The sequence below is a fragment of the Solanum verrucosum genome, unplaced genomic scaffold, assembly GCF_900185275.1.
Source record: "Solanum verrucosum unplaced genomic scaffold, falcon-dt-bn FXZP01000049.1, whole genome shotgun sequence".
Lineage (NCBI taxonomy): Eukaryota > Viridiplantae > Streptophyta > Magnoliopsida > Solanales > Solanaceae > Solanum > Solanum verrucosum.
The window spans coordinates 4,417,731-4,443,246 of record NW_026020221.1 but is presented as its reverse complement, the minus strand read 5'-3'; the positions used below and the strand labels follow the sequence as shown (position 1 = coordinate 4,443,246).

The following is a 25,516-nucleotide window of genomic DNA, read 5'->3' as shown; positions in this document are numbered from 1 at the left end:
ACAGTGTCTTTACTGAGGAGACAATTTACTTTGTCAAAATGGTATCAATTCAGCTGAACTCTGCTCCCTTTTCTATAATCATACCCCACCCGGAAGATGATCAGTTGAATCTCGTTCGTCAGAAAGAGTAAAATATAACTTTTGTAATTTTATAGTATTACCCATGAATTGATCAGTTTTTATATGAAAGACTGCAATTTCTTAACTGTCGTGATTTCTATATAGTTTAGCCAGGGGCGGCTCAACGTACTTGGTGGCCTAAAGCGAAAAATTTCAATTAAAGGCCTAAAATCTTTTAGCTGAGGCAATTATTATATAAATTGTTAACATTATTCTATAAGTAATAAGTTGACAAACTATTTATAAACCTTTTTTTTATTGGTTTAAAAACACATGAAATGAATCAATCTAAACAGGCTTGTAATACACTTTATCCAAAACATGATTTTTACTATTGATTCATATTTTTGATAGAGCTCTAACTTACATATAGTATAAAAGGGGTCTAGAAAATTACATCGCTAGAGCTAGTGAAGAGAATGTAAGAAGACAAAACAACATTTTTCTTGATTTCTTCCATTTGATTGAGGTTAAGGAAAATAAAATAATATATATTTTTTAAAGAAAAATACATTTGTTTTAGATAATTAATTTTTTCTATAAAAACAATTAGCACATAATTTATCGTGGTAAAAATTAGGAGCCCCCTAAAATTGGAGGCCTAAGGCATATGCCTAATTCTTATAAGCATTGAGGCGGCACTGAGTTTAGCACATTCGTTGTTGTTACTATGGGAACCCGAAGTACAAGGAGATTTTTTTTCAAGGTTTCATGCATAATATAACACTAAGTTATGGCCATACGGATACTTAAAATCTTGAATCCGCGTCTACCTGCCCGTTTCTAACCCCAATGGCAGAAAACGCGTTTCTGATCATTCAGTAAAGCCATACATAAATTAGATGTACCATAATGAATATTTGACCTGATGTGTGAACTCAAACCAGTACATGCGGCTACTACATTGTATTTAGGAAACAACAAAACAAACATGATAACAGGTCAGATATTCTTGTCTCTTAGCTCACAAATAACTAATGTCTTAGAAAAATTGCTACACTTGATGCAAAGATTTAACTCATTAATGATGGCAAAACCAAACAGAAATTCATGATCTTTGCAACAACAGTTCAAAAATTAACCAAAAAGATATGAATCGTACTCTGTGATGCAATGTCATGTGTCTCATGATTCTTTGGGAGTAGTAGCTTGTCGAAGTCGACGTTGATGAACATCCCAGTTGTATACACGAGCAGTTGTGACCTGAGCCATAGAAGCTAAAAGAATAAGCACAAAAGAGCATGCCAATGTTTCTAAAGATAAAAGTAGAAGAACTTAATGCTCCCTCGGTTTCATGTTATGTGTCTTAGTGTGACTGGATACGAAGTTTAAGAAAGTAAAGAAGGTTTTTTAATTTTGTGATCTTAAACTAAAGATGTGCTTATTGAACCAAAATACCCTTTGAATCTTGTGTTTCTTAAACATGTCATGTACGATGTAGGAATTAAAAATTAATGAATATAGAAAGTTAAAAAATAGACTAAAAATTAAAGTAAGACATATAAAATTGAAACAGAGGGAGCAAACAACACATTGCAATATTGCAGCACTTCAGTGCAAGCTAAGTTCTACCTAGATGAGAGTTAATGGAGAACACCAGAATCTACCTGAGTAATTGTCACTTGATCCCTCAAAAATTGTAGATCAGCCACAAGAACCTCTAAACTCGCTTTTGCATTTTCCCAGTTTGTTTGAAGAAGTGCAGTAGCCTATACAGTGAACAAAATGTGAAGACCAATACTTCCAATATCCAAGAAAGCATGCTTTTGAAATCTTCCATAGCTAGTTACATACCTCTTCGCATGAATACTGCAGCATGACATTTGCCCCTAGCCATAAACACACAGATTCAGCATCTTCAATCTTAGCCCGGGAATAAATACCTTCTGACACTTCAAAATCAGCGACTAGTGCCTGCAACCAACGCGAACCAAACCAGGAACAATTCAACTAATAAATATCAAAAGACATAAAATACTAATAAAACAAAAACTGGGGGGGGGGGGGGGGGGGGACATTGGCTGGAAGTTATTAGTGAAGTAAATCAGGGGTAGAGTCTCTCAACCTTGTCCGACTTTTGTTAAAGCAGTTACCCATTTAAAACTCACCAATTCAACTATTAAAAAGTAATGAAGTGTAAGCAATGGGCTATCCAATTCTTACCCAACAATTTTAAACTTAACCAAAAATAGAACTGATTTGAGTTCTACTGTATTTTCCTTTCCATACTTGATTTTATTATGTTTTACTTGAGCCGATGGTCTATCGAAAACAGCCTCTCTACCTTCACAAGGTTGGGGACTTAGCCGATACTGGTCTCCCACAGTAAATCTCAGTTTCAAGGAAGTAACTCAATTTCTGAACTTCTTCACCACTACATATATCATATAAATACGATTTTTGAATTGAAAACTTAATGCTTTCTCACATTCAAATTACAGACCTAATTAAATAAAATAGGAAAGTAGTCTACTATATCAAGATTCAACTAAAATGAAAATGTCTAAGAGTGCTTCAGTAAAGTTCCATTCATCGGAAAAACATGTAGCACTGAGACAAACCTCACTGCTGTCCTTCTTAGCTTGCAAAGTAGCAACTATATCCAAGCATTTCTCTATGTCAGGAATCTTTGCCTGCGTAGAGTGAAGGAGTAGTAGTCAATTGTTCACTTGTTAGCAAAGATAACAATATAAAAACATCAAGCAGTTAAAAAGAAAAACTCTCAGAATGACTTAGACTGATCATAGAACAGATGTCAAACATGTAAAATTCAAGGCATTTGAGCAATACAACAGCTAAACAGCAACTTATAAATGGCGGAAATGAAAATTGTCCAAAATGTATGAGGCAATCTATATTTAGAAGGCTGGATTAAGAGGACACTCCCAAATTCTATATTATGTTATGCATAAGATGTAACAGTTCCTTTACACCACTATAGTTGGAAACTGTTCACTATGCATGTTTGGTGCATTCGGACAAAGAGAAAGAGACAGCACTTTCAGAGGAAAGACAACTTCCAGCTTTTAAATCTTGGTTTTTGTTTGGTAGATCAATAATGCTTCATAGGTGGCAATAGTGATGTTTAAATATTTTGGATGGAACTTCTTCTGTATACATTAACCTAACCTGTCCATATTTCAATGGTCTTTTTGTATTGGGCAGGTATTCCCCCCTCTGTGGCAATCTTATGATATGAATTCAACCTCTACATGTCAACAAACGAATTCCCTTCTGTTATCGAATTCTAAAAATGAATCAAGAATTACGTAAAAAAAAACCGTACTGACAGCTTCCAAATGTGGAGAAACCTATATTAATAAAGGAAATTGTAAAAAGGCATTAGCCTTCTATATTTTGAGGATTCATGTAGTCGACCCCAACTAGCTTGGGATTGAGGAATTGTTGCTGTAAAAAGTCATTACTCTGAAGAGTGGCGAAATTGTAACCCTCATATGTTGGTCCCATTACAACTAAGTTTGGGCATGTGCTTAAGAAGAGTATCCTATATATAGCTTCTGCATGGAGCAATAGATTCCAAACACACATTCTTAATGTAAATTCTATTTTGATCTTTCTTTCAATGACATGGGAGGACTATCTCAGCTTTAAAACTTTTCATCTCGGGAATCGGCAGCACTAAATGCAAAGACTAAAGTACAATTCTCTAACTTCCGTCCACCTTACGGAAGAATCAACAAAGGGCTAGAGTGACATATGAACATCTTCTCTTTTGAATTGCATTATGACACTCTCAACTCAAAGTACGAGTCAAACCTGAGAACTAAATATTAGGAATTACTTAAATAGGGATGAATACTGTGAAATTAAACAAAAAAAGTGTACCTGAAGATCCCTCTGTTGGGCCAGAAGTTTCATTTCAACCACTCGGTATTGCTGAAGTCTGCAAACGAACAACATATATTAAGAAAACAAAAGGAGACCATAAGTAAAGTAACCACTGATTAGAATTTCTAAGGCAGGACTAATTAGTCTGTTCTCGTATCTAATCTGGAGCTTATGATTTATTAGTAACAGAAATAGTCAACAGACTGCATGAGATACCATTCATAAAGCTTTGTTACATGAGTTCTATGTTTGGACTGTATTATAGGCCAAAAATCATAGGATTGAAACAAAAGCAGAGTTTCATTTCTGGTTTTTGGGTAAAAAGATAAAACTTATTTGATTTGCTTCTGAAAGACAAGTAGAACACAACATGCAATGATGCCAAATATGTATAAATTGATCAACCGAATTCAGAGGTATCTTAAGTCAAACTACTGTCATCTGTTTTTATTGAAATTTTACGCAATTAAGAGCACGCACTCCATGCTACTTTTGTTTTTACGACGCTGTATAGATGATACAAGAAAGTGTAAGCAAAGAAGTTATTATAAGTTCAAACCTACCAACATTTGGGAAGGACTTCTAGAGACTTAGTAGAACGATAAAAGGACATAAAGACTATGGGACTTTGATAATAGAACAACACAGATACTGAATAACCACAAATTCCAGTCATTGCAAACAGAAGTACACACACTTTTCATATTTGTAGTCATACTGGTGAAGAAAGCAAGAAAAGGATAGCGATCGCTTTGGGAACGCATCCAATCGAAGTTGCATTTTAGTGCTCCCCTAACAAAGAGCAGATGGATCCTATCCCCTATATCGAACACTCATTCCTATCTATTGATAGAAAGATCTTCATCCCGCAGCTCAGGGAGAAAGTTCCATAATGTGTAAACACCTCAACGAACTAATGTGGACACTCCTCAGCCCAAGGACGGGGACCTCGGGCCTTCGCAAAATCAACGGTCTCAATGGGAACTAGACAAGCACCTAGATGAAGTCAGCCCGAGAAAAAGGAAAAAATTGACGTTATTTAGTCACGAATGGATTTAAGGATCTGATTGCATAAGATTTGATCTATGATTTGTAAGGCTGTAGTGGTCTATTGTCCCTCTCTTTTTCTCTCATCATTTCCTTCTCTGCTTTCCTGTCCTCGTTATTCCATCGCACTTAAATAAGACCTCACCCTACTTATAAGTGTAATAGAATTTCCAAGGCCTAATCAGTTACCCTACTTATAAGTGTAATAGTATTTCCAAGGCCTAAACAGTTTTTTTCTTTTTTCATAATCATTCACAAAACTTACACAACCACATAGTCAGCCATTCCATTCAATTTCATGCCAACGGTTATCAAATCCAAACCTGCTCATTCAAGTTTGATCACCAAAAATTCATATTGCTTTAGATTTCTCAGCAGCCCCAAGTACAAGGACTCCATCAGAATTTAGTGAGAGACTGACAAAGAGCAGAGAGAATATATCGGTCAAGGTCCTACTAACCATTTACTATAATGCTTTCTTTAAAATGAGTCAATATAGCATCTACTCCTATTGATTATTTTTTTTCCAACATGCTAACTTTTCCTTGAACCAAGGGTCTATCGCAAAACAGACTCTCTACCTCCTACAATACAGGTAAGGTCTGCGTACACACTACCCTCCTCAAACCCCACTTGTGGGATTACACCGGTAATATTGTTGTTGTTGAGTTAATATAGCATCTAAGTTCCTACAAGAAAAATGTCACTAAAGGTCTGATCTTTGCCTACTATTTCACCTTCAGTTTAGATAAAAGTTAAAAATCAGAAAGGTTCAACATTCATAGAATAACAGAACTCCCCAACAATACAATATACCTGAAGACTGAAACTTTACTTGGTGAATAAGCAATTTCCAATTAATATAACTGAAAAATGTTTTTCAATATATGATGACTTATGATGCACTCAAGGGTGTAGCTTGGTATCTAAGTGCGAAAAGCTGACCTAGACACCATGAATTGGGTAAAACATTTCCTACCAACAACAATTACTATGCCTAAGTCGGAAATAAGCTAGGATCGGCTATATAAATCCTCACTTGTTCATTTAAGCTCGTTTCAAATCATCATCATCATACAAAAATCGAAAACGGACCTTTCTTGTAGGAATGCAAGAGCAGAGTTAACATCGAGACCAGATTGGCTGAGATAGGACTGAACGTCTTGTACGAATGATGCCGCCGGTATACCTCTTCTCTCCGTCACTTCACTGGTGTATGACGAACACGCCGCCGCCGCCGTCATCGCCGTCCAAAGCTACTTTACTGTGATAGATTCGGAAAAAAAAAATCGCTTCAGTAGTGAAGAGGAAAGAAGCATAAAATAAGAACGACGCCGTTAGATTCAGTGAATTGAACAAATTTTGACCAATGGTAATTATTCCACGCCAAATGTGTAATTTAGGATTATAATTTTAAATCACAAATTCTTCCAAAATATATATATATATATATTTATTTTTAAAAAAAAAAAAAATGAAAAATAAAACTTGACTTATAAGTTATAAGTTTATATTTTGTGAAAAAAGATTCATTATTTTAAAATTTGAAACAATAATTCATTGATTGTACCATATAAAATGATTATATTGAAAAATAACTAGTTGTTCTTATTGTTTATTAGTAGATTTTTTATAAAATTATGTACATTTGAAAGTTTATAATCATAGATGTTTATTTATGAGAGGAACATGTAGATATGTAATTTGTTAATGTAGCACATTAGAATTTCTGATATCTTGTTCATGAACTATGATTTGTTCATTTGATAAGATTGTCTAAGAATTGAAGAAATTTTAATTATTATCATTTTAAAGGTAAAACGTATCTTATCAAAAGCGACTTGATACCTGGAGCTAGATTCCTATTTTTTATACAACTTACAATACTTACATTCTCTACATGGCCTTGTATCTTGTGGTTTATTATCTGAATAATTTTCTCGTTGCTTTCAATTGGAGAAACACAATAATAAAGTAGAAATTGAATATTTATTACACCTGCAATATCAATGACAGATTTAGAATTATCAGGATTTTCACTACAATGATTCAAAAAATTGAACTTGAAGGATTAGTTATGACATTTCAATGGTAGAAAGGTCAATTTTGAACTTAATAAATTCAAATTAAGTACTATTAATTATCAATCAAGGTAGAACATAGTACATTCTTTACTCATTTGCATGTGCAAATCATCATATATATATATATATATATTGATATCGATATTTACAGGCCAAAATAATATTGGCTAAATCGGAAGGATTTAACGTCGTGGCACGAGCCAAAGTGTCATGATTGTGAGTAGGTAGGCAAGATAGCAAACAGAGAGACCATAAGATGATTGAAGATGGCGTTGGGCCAAGTTTGGAGATTGGGCTAATTCAAATGGGAAAGGAAGCCCACTCAGTTGGGAGGGATAACTATGGGGAAATATTCTTGTACACTGAGAAGTCGTTTGATGTACGGTTTAAGATATAATTATCTCGACATAAAATATATGATTAATTATTTTAGGAAAAATTAGATAATTTATACATACTTCACTATCATATATATTATTATTACCTACACTTTTAAAACATTACGTATTTTACTATTAATTAAGAGTTTCCAACATATCTTACCCTTAGATACATGTATTTTGCCATCAGATACACGAAAATAGGGAGAGAGACGAACGATATTGGGGAGGGAATCAAGTGAGATTTGTATGTATCACAGATGCAAATGAATCACACTGGATACATGTATTTGTACGTATACATAGGAGAATTCGCGAGCGAGATGAGAGAGAGGCGAACGAGATTTTCTATTTATACTAGATACATGTGATCCACTTGGATACAATGTATCTTGAACAAATTACACCTAAATTTGACCCCATTTATCTGAGATACATGTACTAGGATGTGTCTGGAGGCATCAAAATCTGGTAAGATACGTAATATTACAAACTAGAGTGTGTCTAAGTAATTAGCTACTAACCTTATGAGATTTATTAAGAAGGTATTAAATAGTTCTTAAATTATCTATCCTACCATTTATACCATAATGATAGAATAAGTTATCATGACGAAATAACTATTCATAGATAACTTTTCATATTTGATCAAACAAAAAGAATATTTTGTGTTAGGTTTGGGAGCATAGGTAATGATGATCAAATTAAATTAATGAAGGACTCAATTTTCGAAGTATTTTGAGATCTAGGTTTTTAGAAACTGTAGACCATGTTAATTAAATTAGAATACATATAAATTATGAAGATGTACTCCTACTATTATGAAATCACCTACTACACTCAAATAATTGAGGCCAGAGTGGTGGACAAAGAATACACAAGAGTATTGAGTCGAACTCCTTTCCTTATAATCAAGTGGCTTAAGGACCTCTTTAGAGATAAGAGAAAGATTTGCCCCAACTTGACGAATCACATACAAAATGTGAGTCTTGAGTTGTGAATAGATATTTTATCTTTTTTCACAAGTTATCCTCGCCTTAGTATTAAATATATATATTTTTTATTTTCCATCCGTTGTCCGGAGCCCACATTGAAACTCCGACTAAATCCAAATCGCGCTCTACAGGGCCCATTCGGGGGTGGCACTCCCAACAGGATTTTCTCCATATCCAGGGCTCAAATCCGGTATTAAATATATATATACTTGTAGTAGTTAGAGTTAAGATTTCAAAACATAATTAATAAGATTACTTTGATAAAATACATATTTAATTAAAAATATTTAAAATGGGCGTCAAGTTGACATGGATTAAGTAATACGAAAAGTTGGACAGTTTAATAAGATTACTTCTGAGGTGCTATATAGATGGTCCAATTGCTTTTTTTGTATGATTGTAACAATTTAAGCTCATGTCACATATTTGTTCTTTGAGCTATGTCATAATTAAATTAAAAAAAGAAATTTTCAAGAATCAAAGCGAATATTAATGTGTGCCATAAGTTTGAATTGTAACAAATATATGATATTAGTATTTGACACGAGGGGAACATATGTGATACATCTAACACAGGATGAACTAAAAAAAATATCGATAAATTTTAATTTTTAGCTAAACTTAAAAGCTTTTAAGATTGAGTGAGACAATAATTGACCTTTCAATTATTTTGTTTAGCACATGAAAAAGTAATGATATATACATTGTAATTAGTTTTAGTTTATAAACATTGAAATATTCTCTTAAGAAAGTAATTTTCACCGATATCTAGCATCTTATTCCCTTTATAAAATTATTTTCAGAAGAGTATTTAAATTTTCACCAAGGATAACAATAATTTAATATAATAAGATGATTCCTTACTCATAATATAATGTTTTAATTTTACTTTGGATATAGATAAACTATATGAGCTATAGAAAAAAAAAGTTACGGAAGATACTTATTAGACTAGGAAATCAGCAAGTAAAAAATTGTTATTTTACTATTCATCCATACTAGTAATCATAGTAGAGGTGGACCCACGTGATGGGTTAAGGGTGCAGTCGTGCATCCATTAATTTCAAAAAAATAAATCGATAATATGTATATTATACCTTCAAGAACCATTATATTATTTAAATGAATTCTCACACATATTAAGTGAGTTAGGTCACTTGATTAGCATGCAACTTAAGCTCATGAGCGTTGCTGCAAAACATGAGCAACCTAAAAGTGGTCTCCAAATCAACTTCATCCAACTGTGACATTTAATTTAGCGAAAAGGGTCTGATATACCCTTAATCAACTTCATCCAACTGTGACATTTAATTTAGCAAAAAGGGTCTGATATATCCTTTAACTTTACCATTTAGAGCTGATATATCTCTCGTTATGAAAGTGACTCATATTTACCCTGACCGTATACAAATGACTCACATATATCCTTACCGTTACAAAAGGAGCTCACATATACCCTTCATCTAAAGGAAGTGAAAAATTAGTTTAAATTTTTTTTTAAAAAAAAAAAAATTTCAAAAAATTCATGTAGGGGTATATATGTGATCCTTCTAGCAAAGTTTAAGGTATATTTTAATATTTTTCATACAAAAATTATTTTTTGACTTTTTGACTATCATTGTTCGAGTTTATTATTCTTTTTTTTTCTTTCATTCTTTAGTGTAAAGAAAAAAAAATTAACTATTTTTTTGCGGCTATATTGTAATTTAGTTTTTGTATTTGTAAAAATAAAATAAAAATCTAAAATAAATTTTACAAGAAAATTAGTGAAACTAAATAATATAAATTTAAATTAGTCGTTGAAACAAAAAAGTAAAAAAAATGTGTCAGGAGGATCAAATATACCCCATATGGATTATATTTATTTCAAAAAAATAATTTAAAAAATTAAATTTAAAATTAATTTTTTCACTTCTGTTGGAAAAAAAAGGTGTATGCGAGCCATTTGTATAACAATAGGGGTATATATGAGCCACTTTTATAACGATAGGTATATCAACTCTAAATGACAAAATTGAGAAGTATATCAGACCATTTTCCTACAAAGACAAGTAGGTGTGGAATTAGAAACTTAACAAATAATGAATCGATTCATCCACTCTCTCCATATAAATGACAAGTTTTTAGTTATTGTAAGATATGAATTTTTAAGAAAAGACAAATAGTAGAATATTAATTTTCTATTCTATTTGCAATATTAATTACTTACTCATCAAATTATTTTTTCGATATCAAATCATAATTGTATTCATATCTATCATTATTTAGTGAGGGATACAAAAATTACATTGTGGAAAGTATAAGTAACGGAGAGAGTACTTGTCGATTTTAGCATTACTAAGAGAAATATTTTTTTTCATATTTTACGCTTAATATTAATTACGTATTTCTCAAGATATGAACTACACATCAATTAATATGTTTGAAATTCTTGTGAGGTGCTATAGATCTACTGGTCCAATTGTCTTTTATTAATCAAGATGTGAACTACACATCATATAAATGTTTGAAATTCTTGTGAGGTGCTATAATCTACTGGTCCAATTGTCTTTTATTAATCAATTGACCTATATAACCAAAAAAAGAGTGTATATAGCACGTGGATAATTAAGATATAATAATTGATGATAATTTAGGTAGTAAAATTTCACCTTTTTAGAGAAACAACATAATTCTAAATATTAAAAAAAAAATACATTAACAAGATAATATCAGCATATCGATGTGATGTTTACATGAAACAGCAAAATTATTCATACAATGTCTAATACTTATTCCACAAGTACACTCAAAATAGTAGTACAACAGAGAATTGATCAACAGGGTTGAAAGAAAATATAGAGAAAGCACATAGAATAATCTATCTAGTGATATGCGCGATAAAATAATCTAACTCCATTTGAGAAGCACCCCCTTTCTCTGTAGACTTCCTCACGGCTTCCCCCAATTCTTTTGCTCTTTTCCTAACCTCGTCTCCTTCTTCTGATGCCATTAACTTCCTCACGACATTATCAATGGTGGATGCAGTGACCACCTCATCGCGTTTCTTGTCCCATTCCCTAATAACCAGGCCAATTTTCAACATTTTTGTTAACAAAAAACCATTTTTTGGGTGGTCAGAGTGTGTGGGCCAAGCAATTATTGGGACTCCCATAGTAATGGTCTCTACACAAGAAGTCCAATCACACGCACACAAGAACCCACCAATGGATGAATGAGCCAAGATTTCTGTTTGTGGTGCCCAATCTCTAACCAGTAATCCAACCCCGTCTAGTCTTTCCTCAAACCCTGCATGAAACTCAAATTTTCTTTTGAGGTCTGCCCCGAGATAGATATCTCCATTATCAGGATCGTATAACAACCATATGAACTTTTGTTTGCTAAGCTCTAAACCCATTGCGAGCTCCTTAATTTGTTCATCAGAAAATGAAGTCAACAGATCATAAGATACGTAAAGAACTGATTTTGGAGGTTGTTTGTCCAACCAATCCAAACAGGGGAATCCGTTTTTTTCTTTCTTAGTAGGCCGGAGAACCGGTCCTATTGCCCATTGCTTCTTGTCTTGTCCAATTCCAAGCAACTCGATAAAAGCATTAGTACCTTCCATTACTTGGCTTGTATTATGAATATCACCCGCAGAACTATTCCCTATATACTGAACTTGAAAAGATGATATCCGCATGATTTCATCGCAATACCATCCTTCAGAGGATGGTAACTTTTGAAGTAGTTGTTGTTCAATCGGAATAGGCAATCCCACATGAGGAAATATGTGATCACAATACATACCAAAGGCTGAAATCACAGGGTTAAAGATGTAGGACTCTGCATTATCGAAAGATGAAATATCCTGAACATTATAAGACATTAAACAATCATAAATCATGACAATTCGTCTTGATTTAGACGAAATATCACGTAAGAAGGAAGTAATGGACTGGCGGAGATGCATGGTAACATTCCAGAATAAGTGGAAATGTTTAGGTACTTCACTCGGGATATCAGGGTCGAGTGGACTAGGAGTCATTTGGAGGTCATGGAAATGAATATTGGCTAAATCGGAAGGATTTATCGCGGTGGCACGAGTCTTAGTGTCTTGATTGTAAGTAGGAAGGCTAAGATAGTGAACAGAGAGACCATAAGAAGAGATTAGGCAAGCAAATTGGAGAAAAGGATCAAGATGACTTTGAGTTTGAAATGGAACCATAACTACAACAACTTCATCACCTAATTGTTTCTTCAAGTTTGCAATATTCTCAGTGTTATCCATTGAAAAGACACTGTTGTTTTTTTTGGAAATGGAAATGTTTGATAAGAGAGTATTGGATGAGGGTGGAGAATGAGAGTGAGAAGTTAAAAGGAGTTATTAAGTAGGCATTTGGCCAAGAACCCAAAAATTATTTCACTTTATTTAAGTGATTTTTTATTTTTTTATGAAATTTCTAAAAACTAGCAAAATAATTTAACTTTTACAACTCTATTTTTTTTATAATACAAAATATCAGTACCAGTACTATTGAACATTGAAAGCAACCACATGGAGTCAGGTCTCTGTCTCTCATAACATTGCAAATAAACCACAATGTTTTACTATTGAAAGAAGCAAAATCAATAATCGTAATACTAGCTATTAAGAATAATTCTCTCTATTTCATATTAAGTAAAAATTGTGAGACAATGCACATCTATTAAGAAAAATATTTAAGGTCATAATTTAAAGGAAATTTTAGACAAATTCTACGGTGTTAAGAGCTAATTACATTATATTCATGTTCTTTTTCAAATTACAAAAAATTCCTTAATTTCAATGGAATCCGGGTATATCCCAAAACGTCCTGGTAACATCGTGTCTCGATTTCGGATACATCTCTCAACATCCCGATACATCGTGTAAAGTAATATTTCCGAGAATAGAGATGTTTTGTAATTTTTTCAAATAGATAAGGAATTTTAGAGAATATGGTAAAATAAATTGTATATTTCGATAATTTTTCTTAATTTAAACAATATTTTTCACTATTGCCCTTCGTGAAATTATAAATATAACTTTTTAAATAGTGCAGTTTATTTTTTAGAAAATATAAAACTTTATTAAAGCAAAGGCAATTATATGAAAAAACATCTATCTTAAACTTTAGTATTTCCTATCTCATAACATCACTAATAAGCCACTTTTTTTTTTTTTATGATTGGAAGAAGCAAATCAATCATGCCGGTTGGCGCATTTATTTGGTTGGTGGAAGTACTTAAAACATTTTCCTGTTTGATTGATGGGTAAAATAAATAAAATAATGTTTTAAAATAATAAAAAAATGGACTAATATTTCAAAATAGGAAAAAATGTACTTATTTTATTGTATTCTCTAAACTTCACTCTCTCTCCTATTCTCGAATATATCACTCTTACGCAATGTATCGGGACGGGTGTATTTTGTATCAACAAATGCATTGGTGGTATGCGAAGTATCCGGAGTTGAGTGATGTATCGGGACAAATATGTCCTGTATCAACAAATGTAATGTATTAGAACGCTGAGTGATGTATCCGAAATCCTTAAATTTTAAGAGATTTTGTAATTTGAAAAAGAGTAAACATATGACGTTATTAACTCTTAACACTATGAGATTTGTGTAATTTTTACTTTATAGTAAAAGTTGGATGGTTCTTCTTCCCCCTCCCCGAAGGATCAATAGAGTTTCTACTTATCCTATAATGTTGACAAAAGTCTTCAACTACTTGAGCAAGCCTCATTTGTCAAAAGTTTCGCTATTGCTTGAGTTGAAAACACTATTTCTTTTAATATGTTGAACAACTATATTAAGAAAAAAAATTAAAACTATTTTTGTAATTTTAAAAATATAATGTAGCTTTATAAAATTATCTTACCCATGTTTTAATCTCTCTTTTATTTAGATGCTATAAAATTGGGCCATTAAAATTTGTGCCAGTCACATTGTGTTCAACCCATATGGCTGCAAATATTATGTAAACAAAATCAACTATATAATGTATCGATATTATATAAATAATATATAATAATATTTTGATAGTATATCATTATGTATCAGAGACGTATATACAATAAAACATACATTACAAACCTATGTTTCTTCATTTCAAATTTTCTCTAAACAATCCCAAAGTATAAATATAAGAAAAAATGACAGAAATCCCACCTTTAAGTTCTCTTATTACCATTATCCCCTATTAGTTTTATAAATCCCCAAAATCTCTCATTTATACGCATCAGATTAATGTATCAGCGCATTAGATTAATGTATCTCGCGCATCAGATTAGTGTATCTCACGCATCAGATTAGTGTATCATGTATAAAATGTACATCAGATTAATGTATCATGTATAAAATATAATGTATCTTAGTTAACGATTAATGTATCTCGCGCATCAGATTAATGTATCAGCGCTTATATTATTGTATCCGTTTGTGGGATTTCTGTAATTATAAACTTATAAAGGATAAATAGTAATTTTTCCTTAAAAGTATGTAATTTCTGTCATTTGCCCTAAATATAAACTCCTCTCAATGTTTCGAGTACATTAATTTTTGTCTAATTTTCTCAAGATAATAATAGATAACCAATGACTTTCTTAGGCCCATAATAAATGGGCCGTATCTAGGCCCAATATATGAAGAAGTAAAACCCTAATTCCAGTCTCTGGTAGTATATGTACGGCTCCAATGCTTAAAACCCTTCTCAGTTCTTTTCTTCTTCTTCTTCCTCCTCCTTGTTATCTTTATCTTTTTTAATTTCTGATTTTTATCTGAATTATTGTTTTGCCTTTGAATTAAAACTGTTGAAATAATTAAGGATATGGTTTTATTTCTCTGCATTTTTATGCAAAAAAAAAGAGGCAGAAATTTATTGCAGGAAAGTTGAGTCGCTTCACCCGTATTGATTTTTACTAGGTGCAGTGAATTTACATCCTGCTATATCTTCCATATTTTTTTTTTTTGAAATTATATAATTTTTTGTTTGGGGTTTTTTCCTATGATGGTATGAAATCTTTGAGACCTGAATTCTCTATTTTGATGACAACTACAAGCAATTTTTCTGAGGATTTTACCCCCATTGTTTTGAATTTTACTAAAAAAAAAATGATTTGATTGATTGATAAAAATTACACCAAGTCTGTTTATGTTGAAAATAAACGGGAGTTTAGTGTATCGATTTTATTTTTGAGATGATGATCGCACTGGGCTCTGAGCAGTTTATTAAAACTGTTTATATTGATGCACAATTGCTGCCTAGAAAGCTATATCTGATCACTATTTTTTTTTTTATAGTAAATTAGGTTTAGTAGGCGTTTGGACATGTCATATGAACATGCGATTATTTCATAAATGAAATCCTTGAGATGTCTAGATTTAGGATTTTTCGAATATAAAATTGACCTAGTGAAAATAATTTATTTCATATAAATAAAATTTATACTTTTTAAATTATTTATATCTCATATTCTTATACATTTCTACTTATTTTGACCAATAAATGACTCAAAATTCTAGTTTTACATGTTGTTATCAACTTTATATCATCATATAAACGGGAGCGCTGGCTGCGTATGCTATCCGAAAGTGGACAATGGCATATCCAAGTATGAACTGGAATTAGATTCTGCCACACTATCATACAATGTCTATACTAATTCCACAAGCATACTTACAATAGCTCGAGATTATTATCACTTTGCCAGTCGAATAGTTCGTGACACTATGGTGTTAAAAATTAGTCCTAGTACAGTAGATTCAAAAACCAACAGCTCATGATGATTCAATACCCGTATTGTTTTACCAGATTGCAATGAATATAGCTGCTGTTAAACTATCTAACACTCATTGAATCACTTTGGGGCATTGGTAGTTGAAGGATAATTAGGAAAAAACATCTTTCTGATTCTCTGATATACTGGACTTGACCATTCATAAGCTGTAGGATTCTTCTACACATGCTTAGCCCTAGACCTTGTTGAGTTACCCACTGACTATTATGGAACATATCTTGGATCAATTCATGAGGAAGACCTTCACCAGGACAAACAATCCTTTTCCCAGAAAACACACACACAAAAAAAAACAACTACAAGTTAAAAACATATTATGGTGGAAGAATGTTGATATAGCTCATGTACTGGAAAAAGTAAAAGTTACCTGAACTCAATATGTACCATAGTTACTCCATCTGAAATTTGATTTATACTTGGTTGAAGATGGACTTCTACCCACCCTTGTTGGGATGGTGTGTAGCTTGCCATAATCTGCAAGAAATCAGCAAAAACCTGTTGAATTCTCACTTGATCTCCATAGACCCTCAATGTCTTGATTTCGTCTGGAATATCCCGGATAAGTTGCACACCTCTTTCCCTCAATAATAACATAACTTGGCTAACAACAGCATCTATCACACTCGCAAGTAAAAATTCTCCTTTCTCAAGCTCCAGTGAACTGTTACAAGTTTAATGGTTAAATCATCTTTGCAACAAACATTACAAATTGAAGCAAAGGAAAAATATAAAACACTTGTATATGGAATTACCCATCCTCAATATTGTCCAGATCAATATCCCTTATGATCTTAGACATCTGTCTCTCACAAGCAGCACTTGTTTCCAGAAACTGCTTCTGGTTTTCAGTCAATTCTGTGGCCTCTAGTAATGAATTTGTAAAGCGTATACCATTTAGAGGATTCTTTATTTCCCGACAAATGTAAGCCAACTCTTTCATCCGAAAGTTACTAGTCTTTTCCTGTTGTCTCTGCATTAGAGTTCTCTGCAATTCAGGACTTGCAATCTGCAAGAAACAAAAGGCCCCAATAATTTGGCCATCCACATTGACTCTCTTGTTTGCAGTCAAAAGAGCTTGAACAAATTTTCCATTTCGGTCAGAAAAGGAAAAAGGGAATTTGTCTATCTCCTGGCCTCCAATTGCCTTATGCAACATGATCATGAATTTTGTCATGGCGTCTGGGCCCTTGAGCCGGCAGAAAGTGCCAAAAATCTCACCAACCAACATTTTCCCAATGATTTCTTCTTTGTTCCAACCACTAAGTTTTTCCATTGCAGTGTTCCACTCAAAGCAACAAGTGTTCTCATCTGATACAAAAATGGGCGGGATCAGAGGATTAGGGCTGTGCATAATGGCCTTGTAATCACCTTGTATGCGAACAAATTTGTCCAGTACAACTTTTTGGGCGGTAATATCCTGGCCAATGAAGCAGACACCAACAATGTTATTTGTGTAGTCTTTGCTAGAGCAAGCATTAACCACCACAAAAACAGTCTTCTTCAGTTGCTCAGCTCCAAATGTCCTCAACTTTATTTCTATGTTCTTATCGTCTTCACCTGTGATTGGTTTAGCAACAATATTAGGTTTATCTCCACTTTCATTTTCTGTAGGTGGCTGGGACACGAAGAGGGTGGATACCAATCAGTTTCAATTACAATGTGCAATATACTCAAGCTACATAAGCGCTAAAGAGAGAATGTTGACACCCACTGTCGGGATTAGCCTGAATCTGATATTAAATGCAACTTCATTTTATACACCCATGGCTCTGAAATCACCTAGAGTTGATCAACATTGAAACTGACCTCCCAACATAACTCATCTCATGATTAAATCAGAAAGCTTTGACACAAGTTGTTACATGCTAAATGATCAATAAAAGATCTTTGATTACTTCTCATGTTTCCATTTCAGGTGGTTTATGACATGGTATGGTTTCTGGGCTAGCTTATCACAATCTAATCAATACTTCATATGTGCTAACGTCTAACTTCTAAGTGCATAGTGACAATCCACACTGCTAACATAATAGCACTAATTAGTGGAAATTTTTGCAAAGAGTATGGGAGGCGATGTATAGGATTATTTTGAAACCAAAAAACAAAAAAAATAGGAGAGGAGTGAACAGTTGGTAAAATATTAAATATTTCTGTCAGACCAGGGTAAACACATGTTTATGGATATCATAAATTAGTCAATTCTTATCAGAAGCAGTATATAAATCTCTATGAACCTGCAACCTCTAGTTTACGCAGGGATATGGATGATATACGTTTAATGTATTAAAAGTGCCAATGTCTAAACATGAACGTAAAAAGAACACATCTTGCTAAGAGATTCTTATCCGTAAAACCAAACATGCAATCCCTCCCATTCGCACATCCTCTTTCCTATAAATGAAAGACTAAATCTCATGATTTCATTTACTTTTAATGGATGGAAACATATAAGCAACCATCATTTTGTTGCATGATGCCAGGAGGAATAAGTAGTGATCACTAGAACCCGTGATGTCTTTGCCACTAAAATTTTAAAAACAAAGAAGAGCAGACAAGAGAATAGTCACTCAATACAGCCTAAGGAAACTCCATAGATAATGAAATGCACTTATTGGAATGAAAGAAATGTAAAGCAGATTGGTTTAACCTCTTAAAGCATTGCGGAGAAGGTTCTCAACAGTTCTTTGTGATTCTTCATGGACAAGATCATGAACCAACGACTTCCCTATTGCTTCTTCAACTGACAACTCTGTCAACTCGGCAACTTTAGCATTCCATCCATTTATGTGACCTTCAACATCAACGGCAAATATGGGTGCTGTAGCAGTCTCTACCAATCTAACCATTTCTCTGGCAACAGATCTCAGTTCATCCATCCCTTGCAACCCCTCTTCCCGAAGCTGAACATGCACAATAGCCTTTGAATTACTTGCCTCAGCATCCTTGAATGAATCACGTAGTATAAGCTGCAAAGAGTGAATTGCATCCATTTCTACATTCTCCCATGGTAAACTGCGGCTCTTAACAACTTCCAAAAATGCATTAAAGGAAGAACGTGGATGCATTTTCTGCCAATCATCTTTGTCTTCTGGATGATGCTTTGCACCACCCCACTTTATCTCGCTTGCAGTGTGCGAACGGAACCAAAAAAGGAAGTATTTTGAAGTTACATAAGCAACAGCCATCCCACAAACAGCAGCACCAAGAGAAGCTGCCTCAGGATACCCTGCATCAGCCAAACTATCAGTACTTAGGCCTGTTGAGTCCACATGACAAGTTAATAGCCACTCCACAATGCCCTTTATTTGGGCTTCAGTAGGTGTAATTCCCAAAGGATAGTATCTCCCCTGGTAGTACAAAGCGGCCCCATCACATTTCACAAGGTCGACAATACTTGGGTTCTGAGTAACAATCCCCGTAGGTGAATCTCGGAGAAGCATGTCACATAACAGTGTCTGTGTCCTCAAAACACGCTTTTCAGCCAACTGCGATGCCAATTGTAATTCCATGTTTAGTTGGAGCCCGAATGCCTGCATAAGGAATTCACAGGCATAACGAAGGGGGTAAGGAATGAACCGAGTTGAACTGTGGTGCCCAACAACCAACCCCCATAATCTCATTGCATTTCGGCCTCCAGCAACTTCATCATCATTTCCATTTATAACAACAGCCAGTGTTAACGACGCAACATTTCCCATATTGACCATATACTGAAGGTGACAACCATGAGGAGCCCTAAGTGTTGAGCCAACTAAACATAAAGGCTGCTTGAGTAATTCATCCTGAATAACCCTCACAGGTGTGGCAGTACAATCCACAATCATTCTAACCCTGTTCTGCTTAAACAAGAATCTTGATGCTTGTGGAATATCAGTAGCTGGATAATGCAAACCAATATAAGGTTCCAAATCCGATCTTCTACTCTCCGCCACTACCTCCCCATGTTCATCATCATGAAACTTATACACCATAACCCGATCATACCCTGTAAGCTCCCTCACACTCTTAACAACAGTATCACACAAAAGATCAATATCCCCACTAGGTAACGATTGCAAAAGCGAAATAGCTCTCACAGCAAGTTTCTGCGATTGCACAGCTCCAGCAATAGACAATGCAGGGTCTTCTGTTCTAGCTGGCTCTAAATCAATCACAATCCCCACATCAATCCTATGCAATATCGCATAAAAGGGTTTCCCAGAATTCTTCGAATGAACCCAAATCGGATTCAACAACGTAATTTCACGTGCCCCAAAAGCACCTTCAAGCAAACCAGAACTCGAAGAACTAAAAAGGGTCCTCACATCAGTTCCAATCTTGAGAATTTCAGTCTTCTCAAGACTTGGAACTGATTGCGGCATTATATCAAGCATCTCACATGCATTTTCACTGTAAGCAATAACACAAAAACTCAACTCATCAACAGCTATCGTACAACCAAAAGGCTGAATATGACCCCCTCTTTGCATTTTATTCAAATAAGCAGTAATTTGATGCTCTGTTACAGATTCTGTAGTATTTCTAACAGATTGTGAATAATCAAAAGACTCTCCAGATTGTTCAAATGCAGCATGTAGCCTAGCATCAGTTGTATATTGTGCTACTGCTTTGCTTAATGCATTATTACTTGTACCTGAAAATTGAGATTGATTTTTTGGCTGATGATTACGACCATATTTTCCTCTACTTCCACTTCCAGAAGCCATTTTTGAATCACTCAACAACAAGAACAAGATTATTGCATATTTGTAGAACAACAACAAGTTTTTTTTTTCTTTTTCCTAATAGTGAAGGAAAAAGGAGAGAGAAGCAAGACAAATATATAAAAATAGAATAAGTACAAATAGTATACTTTTAATAGATGTTTAGAGGTTAACAACTAGAATTGGTATACCAAAAAAAATAAAAAAATAGTTGTTGCTATCTTGAAGATAGAAGGTTCGGACTCGTTTGGTACATGAGATAAAGAACTCGTTCAAGTGAATTTTAGATTTGAAGGTTGTGAATTTGTATAATAATCTCAAATTGATACAGTTGAATTTCTCTATAAAGATGTTGTTCGGATATTTTTTTGATTGTTATAGCAAGATGTTATTATAAAGAATATATAATAAAATGTAATATGAAAGTCGATTTAGAAAGAAAAAAACTTGATTGTTAAAAGTTACTATTATAAAGATTTGGTTGTATTAAAATTGTAACTGAATTCACGAGTAAATATTTATAGATATTTTGTGAATTTTTTTAATTATGTATAGAGAATTATGAAAAAGTTACTGAATTTATCCGAACCCAAGCAATAGGGGAGATCCTTGATTGAGTCTAAGAGTATTATACACCAACAATACAAAACCCTTTTGAATTATTAAATTAAAATTAAAGTGACTTACTATCACATGTATATTACTTATAAATAACTATTCATAATAAGCTCAATTGGATAACCCAAAAAGTTAAGCTAATTATAAATATTTTCAAAACTTCGGCTAATTCGCAGTTGTCATAACCTCGGCTGCATCAGGGAATGTAAACCGCACTAGACAAGTTCTATGCGACAAGCTCGACTCAGAAATCATAACCTCTGGTCTTCGGGTGCAGGGGAGGCTCAACGTAATTGGGGGCCTAAAACGAAATTTCAATTTGAGGCCTAAAATATAAACAAACTTCATATACACATTTATTCAAATTTATTTCTATAAGTAATACGTTGAAAAATATTGAATAAAGATAAGAGTTAGAACCATAGAATCTCATGAAGTTGATGACTTGGTATACCCCATTTTAATATGCTTGTTGTATTGCTTGAAGCTAAATTTTGTTTTTTTTTTTTAAAAAGAATTTATAATTCACTTTGTTCAACACTTTTCATTATTAATTCTTATTTTTAACAAAGTACAAAAAATGTTAAAGTGGGTAAAATAATATATTTTAAAAATATTATACTTTTAATCATAAATAATCAATTTTTTCTATAAATTTTTTAACACATAATTTATTCTTGATAAAAATTTGGGGGCGTAAGGCATAAGCCTTATTTTACACAGCATATAGCCGCCCCTGTTCGGATGAGCACTTTGTGCATCACACATGGGATGTAAACTGCACTAGGTAAGCCCTATGCGACAAACTCGACTCAGAAGACATTGAGGGGGGATCGATCCTGGATCATCTATGTGGACGACCACCCTCCAAACTAACTGAGTCATTTCGAAGAACTATTATTATTATAAATTATTATTATTATTATAAATATAAAAATTATATTGATTGTGAAAAAAAAATGCTACACTTTAATGGAGTAGTTGGTTAGGTATATTTGGTGACTCTATTGAATTAAAGAATGGCAAAAAGGTGTAAAGCAAGCAAAAAGTAGTTTTTGTTTGTTTGATTCCTATGGTTTTATTATTATTTAAATAAAAAAGTTATCCCTAATATTGATATTAAAGTAATAAATGCAATATATATGTATATCATTTAATTTAAATTAAATATTACTCCCTCCGTCCCATTTTATGTGGCAACATTTGACCGGGCACGGAGTTTAAGAAATAAATGAAGACTTTGAAATGTTTACCAAATTGCCCTTTAAAAAGTAGACTTTTTTTCTCTCTCCTCATAAATGTATTGGAATATTATTTTAAGATTAAGTGGGACCAACAAGGATAAAAGAGGAATTGTACTTTTATAAACTTGCCATATAAGGAAATGTGACATTCTTTTTGGGACTGACCAAAAAGGAAATGTTGCCACATAAAATGGGACGGAGGGAGTATATGTCTTTACTTTAATCTTCAATTATCAATAAATATCGAGTGCGAATAAATATACCTCTTAATAATATTGCAAGATTTTTCTTTACCATTTATCACAAAGTAGAACTATTTGCAATAAATACAATGAAAAAAACAGCACTATCTAATACAAACAAATAAATTTGGCCCAAAAAAAAACATAACAAAAGTTGAACAAAAACTCAGAAAAGAAACCTGATCATTTGGACTCATTCATGAACCTTTTCTTCCTTTAACTTTTCTTTTTTCCCCTTTTTTATGCATAAAATTGATATCAAAAAATATTATCTAGATTTTGTCTATTGTGTTATTTTCATGAGTTGGAAATATTTGTGGTTGTGATGAATTGAATGTTTGTTTGGTAATAAAAGCAAATCATTTCATTGGCTGCATTTGCAGATTGACCATATGCAAAGATATGAAGAGTTACCCCCTTGTCATTTAAACATATTATAAAGTATTTATATTACATATTTTTTATTCAAATTTTAAATTTACTTTTTTTATAGCAAGCGTTTCAACACAACAATAATAACATACTCGGTAAAATCTCATTAAGTAGAATTTTAGAATATAGGGAGGATGAAGTGTACATTGATTTTATCATTACTTCATGGAAATAGGTTGCTTTCGAAAAAACTATCAACTCAAGTGTATTAAATTTACGTAAAAGAAGAAAAAAAACAATAGCAAGTGTTTTTAAATGCTTATTATATAATCTTAACAAGCATATTAAAATATGTTTAGCTAACTATATAGTATGTGTTTTCAAAGCAGAAGTTGAATGTATGACTAGTTCTATGTGTAAACAATAATGACTAGGATTTTTAAATATACATATACGTATATAAGAGTATATTGTAAAGATATGACACCTGAGCCTACTTCAATCCCAAAAGCTAGCTCATGAGAGGAGGTCTGTCCAAATTCATATAAGGAGACCAAATTCTCATCCCTCTATCGATGTGGGGCTTCTTAACACTCTCCCACACGCCCAGTCCTCAACTGGAGCGTGAACACTTCTAAATGGACGCCCAACATCGTTGAACAACAAATTGGGACTCTGACACCATGTAAAGATATGACACATGAGCCTAAGGAGACCAAATTTCCATCCCTCTACCAATGTGGGACTTCTTGACATATATATTATAAAATTACATAATCTTGATATATTATGTCAAAATTACTACTAATTCAAATACTTTTTTCATTTACCCTTTAGGCTTTGCCAAAAATTTAAATTCATATGTTTCAAATTCTAAAGGCATAATATATAAACATAACCCTTAATTTGACGTCAACTGACAACTATGACCTTTAACTTTGGGTGTACACAAGTAGACAGTGAAACTTGTATAAAATTGAACAAATAAACACATTCGTCCTACATGACACCCTACATGAAAATTTTGTGCCCTACGTGGCGTCCTATATATATTATGCCATGTAGGACATGTGTGTCCACTTGTTTAATTTTATACAAGTTTAAGTGCTTGCTTGTGCACACTCAAAGTTGGAGGGCATAATTGTCAGTTGAAACCAAGTTAAGAGTCATGTTTATGTATTATGCCAATTCTAAAATAGGACAACTTTTGAATTCAAGATAAGTTATTTATCGAGTAAATTTCTTGATATATATGTATATAACATTTTCATTGAAATTATTGAATTCAATCGAATTTGAAAATTATATTGTGGGACACACACATGTTGCTTCTAAGGAGAAACTTAAAAGAGAGAAGAAAATAGGACTGAAAATGATGTGTAAATTGGTGGTGGACAAGTAATGTCCACTCCCTTTCGGATCACATTTTCTTCACGTGAAGATAGTACCATTATTGACACCCCTATTTATCTTAAATGAATTTTGCTTGTGTCAATTTTGGACTTTAGCTACCAAAAGTTTGAGGTTTACAAGTGTTCAGTATTGAGACTAATGTTGGACCAAAGGGGCGGAGCTAAAGTGTCAGCGAATATGATATTAAAATGATATATTATATAAAGGGAAAAGATTCAAACATGTCATCAAATTTTGATAAAAGACTCATTTATGTTATATGTTAAAAGTTTGGCTCATCTACGTTATTTCTATTTGAGAAAAGATTCATCCATGCCAATTATTTGTTAACTGAAATGACATAAATGAGTCAAACTTTTAACGCATGGTATAGATGAGTTTTTTCTCAAAGTTCGATGACATATTTGAACCTTTTATCTTGTAAAAAAATAATTTAATTAATGTTGTGACCAATCATAATTGACCACTTGTTATTTTATTTTTTTGTAAAACGGAAACTATTTTTAGTTAACAAAAATGGCATGAACGAACCTTTTCTTAAATGGAAATAACATATATGAGCCAAACTTTTAACGAATGACATAGATGAACCATTTGTCAAAGTTTTATGGCATATTTGAGCCTTTTCCCTTATATAAATTTGTT

The 25,516-nt window shown here is 33.0% G+C and overlaps 5 protein-coding genes and 2 non-coding genes across 7 annotated transcripts in view; 2 read left to right on the top strand and 5 right to left on the bottom strand.

Moving 5' to 3' along the window:
- The window catches only part of LOC125830853 (dihydroxy-acid dehydratase, chloroplastic), a 275,530-nt gene that overhangs the window by 56,099 nt on the left and 193,915 nt on the right, over positions 1-25,516 (bottom strand). The window lies entirely within an intron of this gene.
- LOC125830891 (stress-response A/B barrel domain-containing protein HS1) overlaps positions 1-25,516 on the bottom strand; it is a 241,399-nt gene that overhangs the window by 53,838 nt on the left and 162,045 nt on the right. The window lies entirely within an intron of this gene.
- Positions 1,121-6,360, bottom strand: LOC125830883 (probable prefoldin subunit 3). Its single transcript, XM_049510064.1, has 6 exons — positions 6,112-6,360; positions 3,967-4,024; positions 2,682-2,753; positions 1,915-2,034; positions 1,728-1,829; positions 1,121-1,323 (listed from the first exon to the last, which is right to left on the bottom strand). The coding sequence occupies exons 1-6, from the start codon at positions 6,258-6,260 to the stop codon at positions 1,246-1,248; spliced, it is 579 nt and encodes a 192-aa protein (XP_049366021.1). The 5' UTR covers positions 6,261-6,360; the 3' UTR covers positions 1,121-1,245.
- LOC125830861 (zeatin O-xylosyltransferase-like) lies at positions 11,161-12,761 on the bottom strand. Its single transcript, XM_049510038.1, has one exon. The coding sequence runs from the start codon at positions 12,743-12,745 to the stop codon at positions 11,336-11,338; it is 1,410 nt and encodes a 469-aa protein (XP_049365995.1). The 5' UTR covers positions 12,746-12,761; the 3' UTR covers positions 11,161-11,335.
- LOC125831791 (small nucleolar RNA R66) lies at positions 15,483-15,557 on the top strand. Its single transcript, XR_007443199.1, has one exon. It is a non-coding gene; the product is annotated as a small nucleolar RNA R66 (small nucleolar RNA).
- LOC125831797 (small nucleolar RNA snoR118) lies at positions 15,676-15,764 on the top strand. The gene has a single exon (XR_007443205.1). It is a non-coding gene; the product is annotated as a small nucleolar RNA snoR118 (small nucleolar RNA).
- On the bottom strand, positions 16,281-20,986 carry LOC125830846 (phytochrome B-like). Its single transcript, XM_049510019.1, has 4 exons — positions 18,927-20,986; positions 17,032-17,836; positions 16,647-16,940; positions 16,281-16,540 (listed from the first exon to the last, which is right to left on the bottom strand). Exons 1-4 carry the CDS (start codon positions 20,983-20,985, stop codon positions 16,321-16,323), a joined length of 3,378 nt encoding a protein of 1,125 aa, XP_049365976.1. The 5' UTR covers position 20,986; the 3' UTR covers positions 16,281-16,320.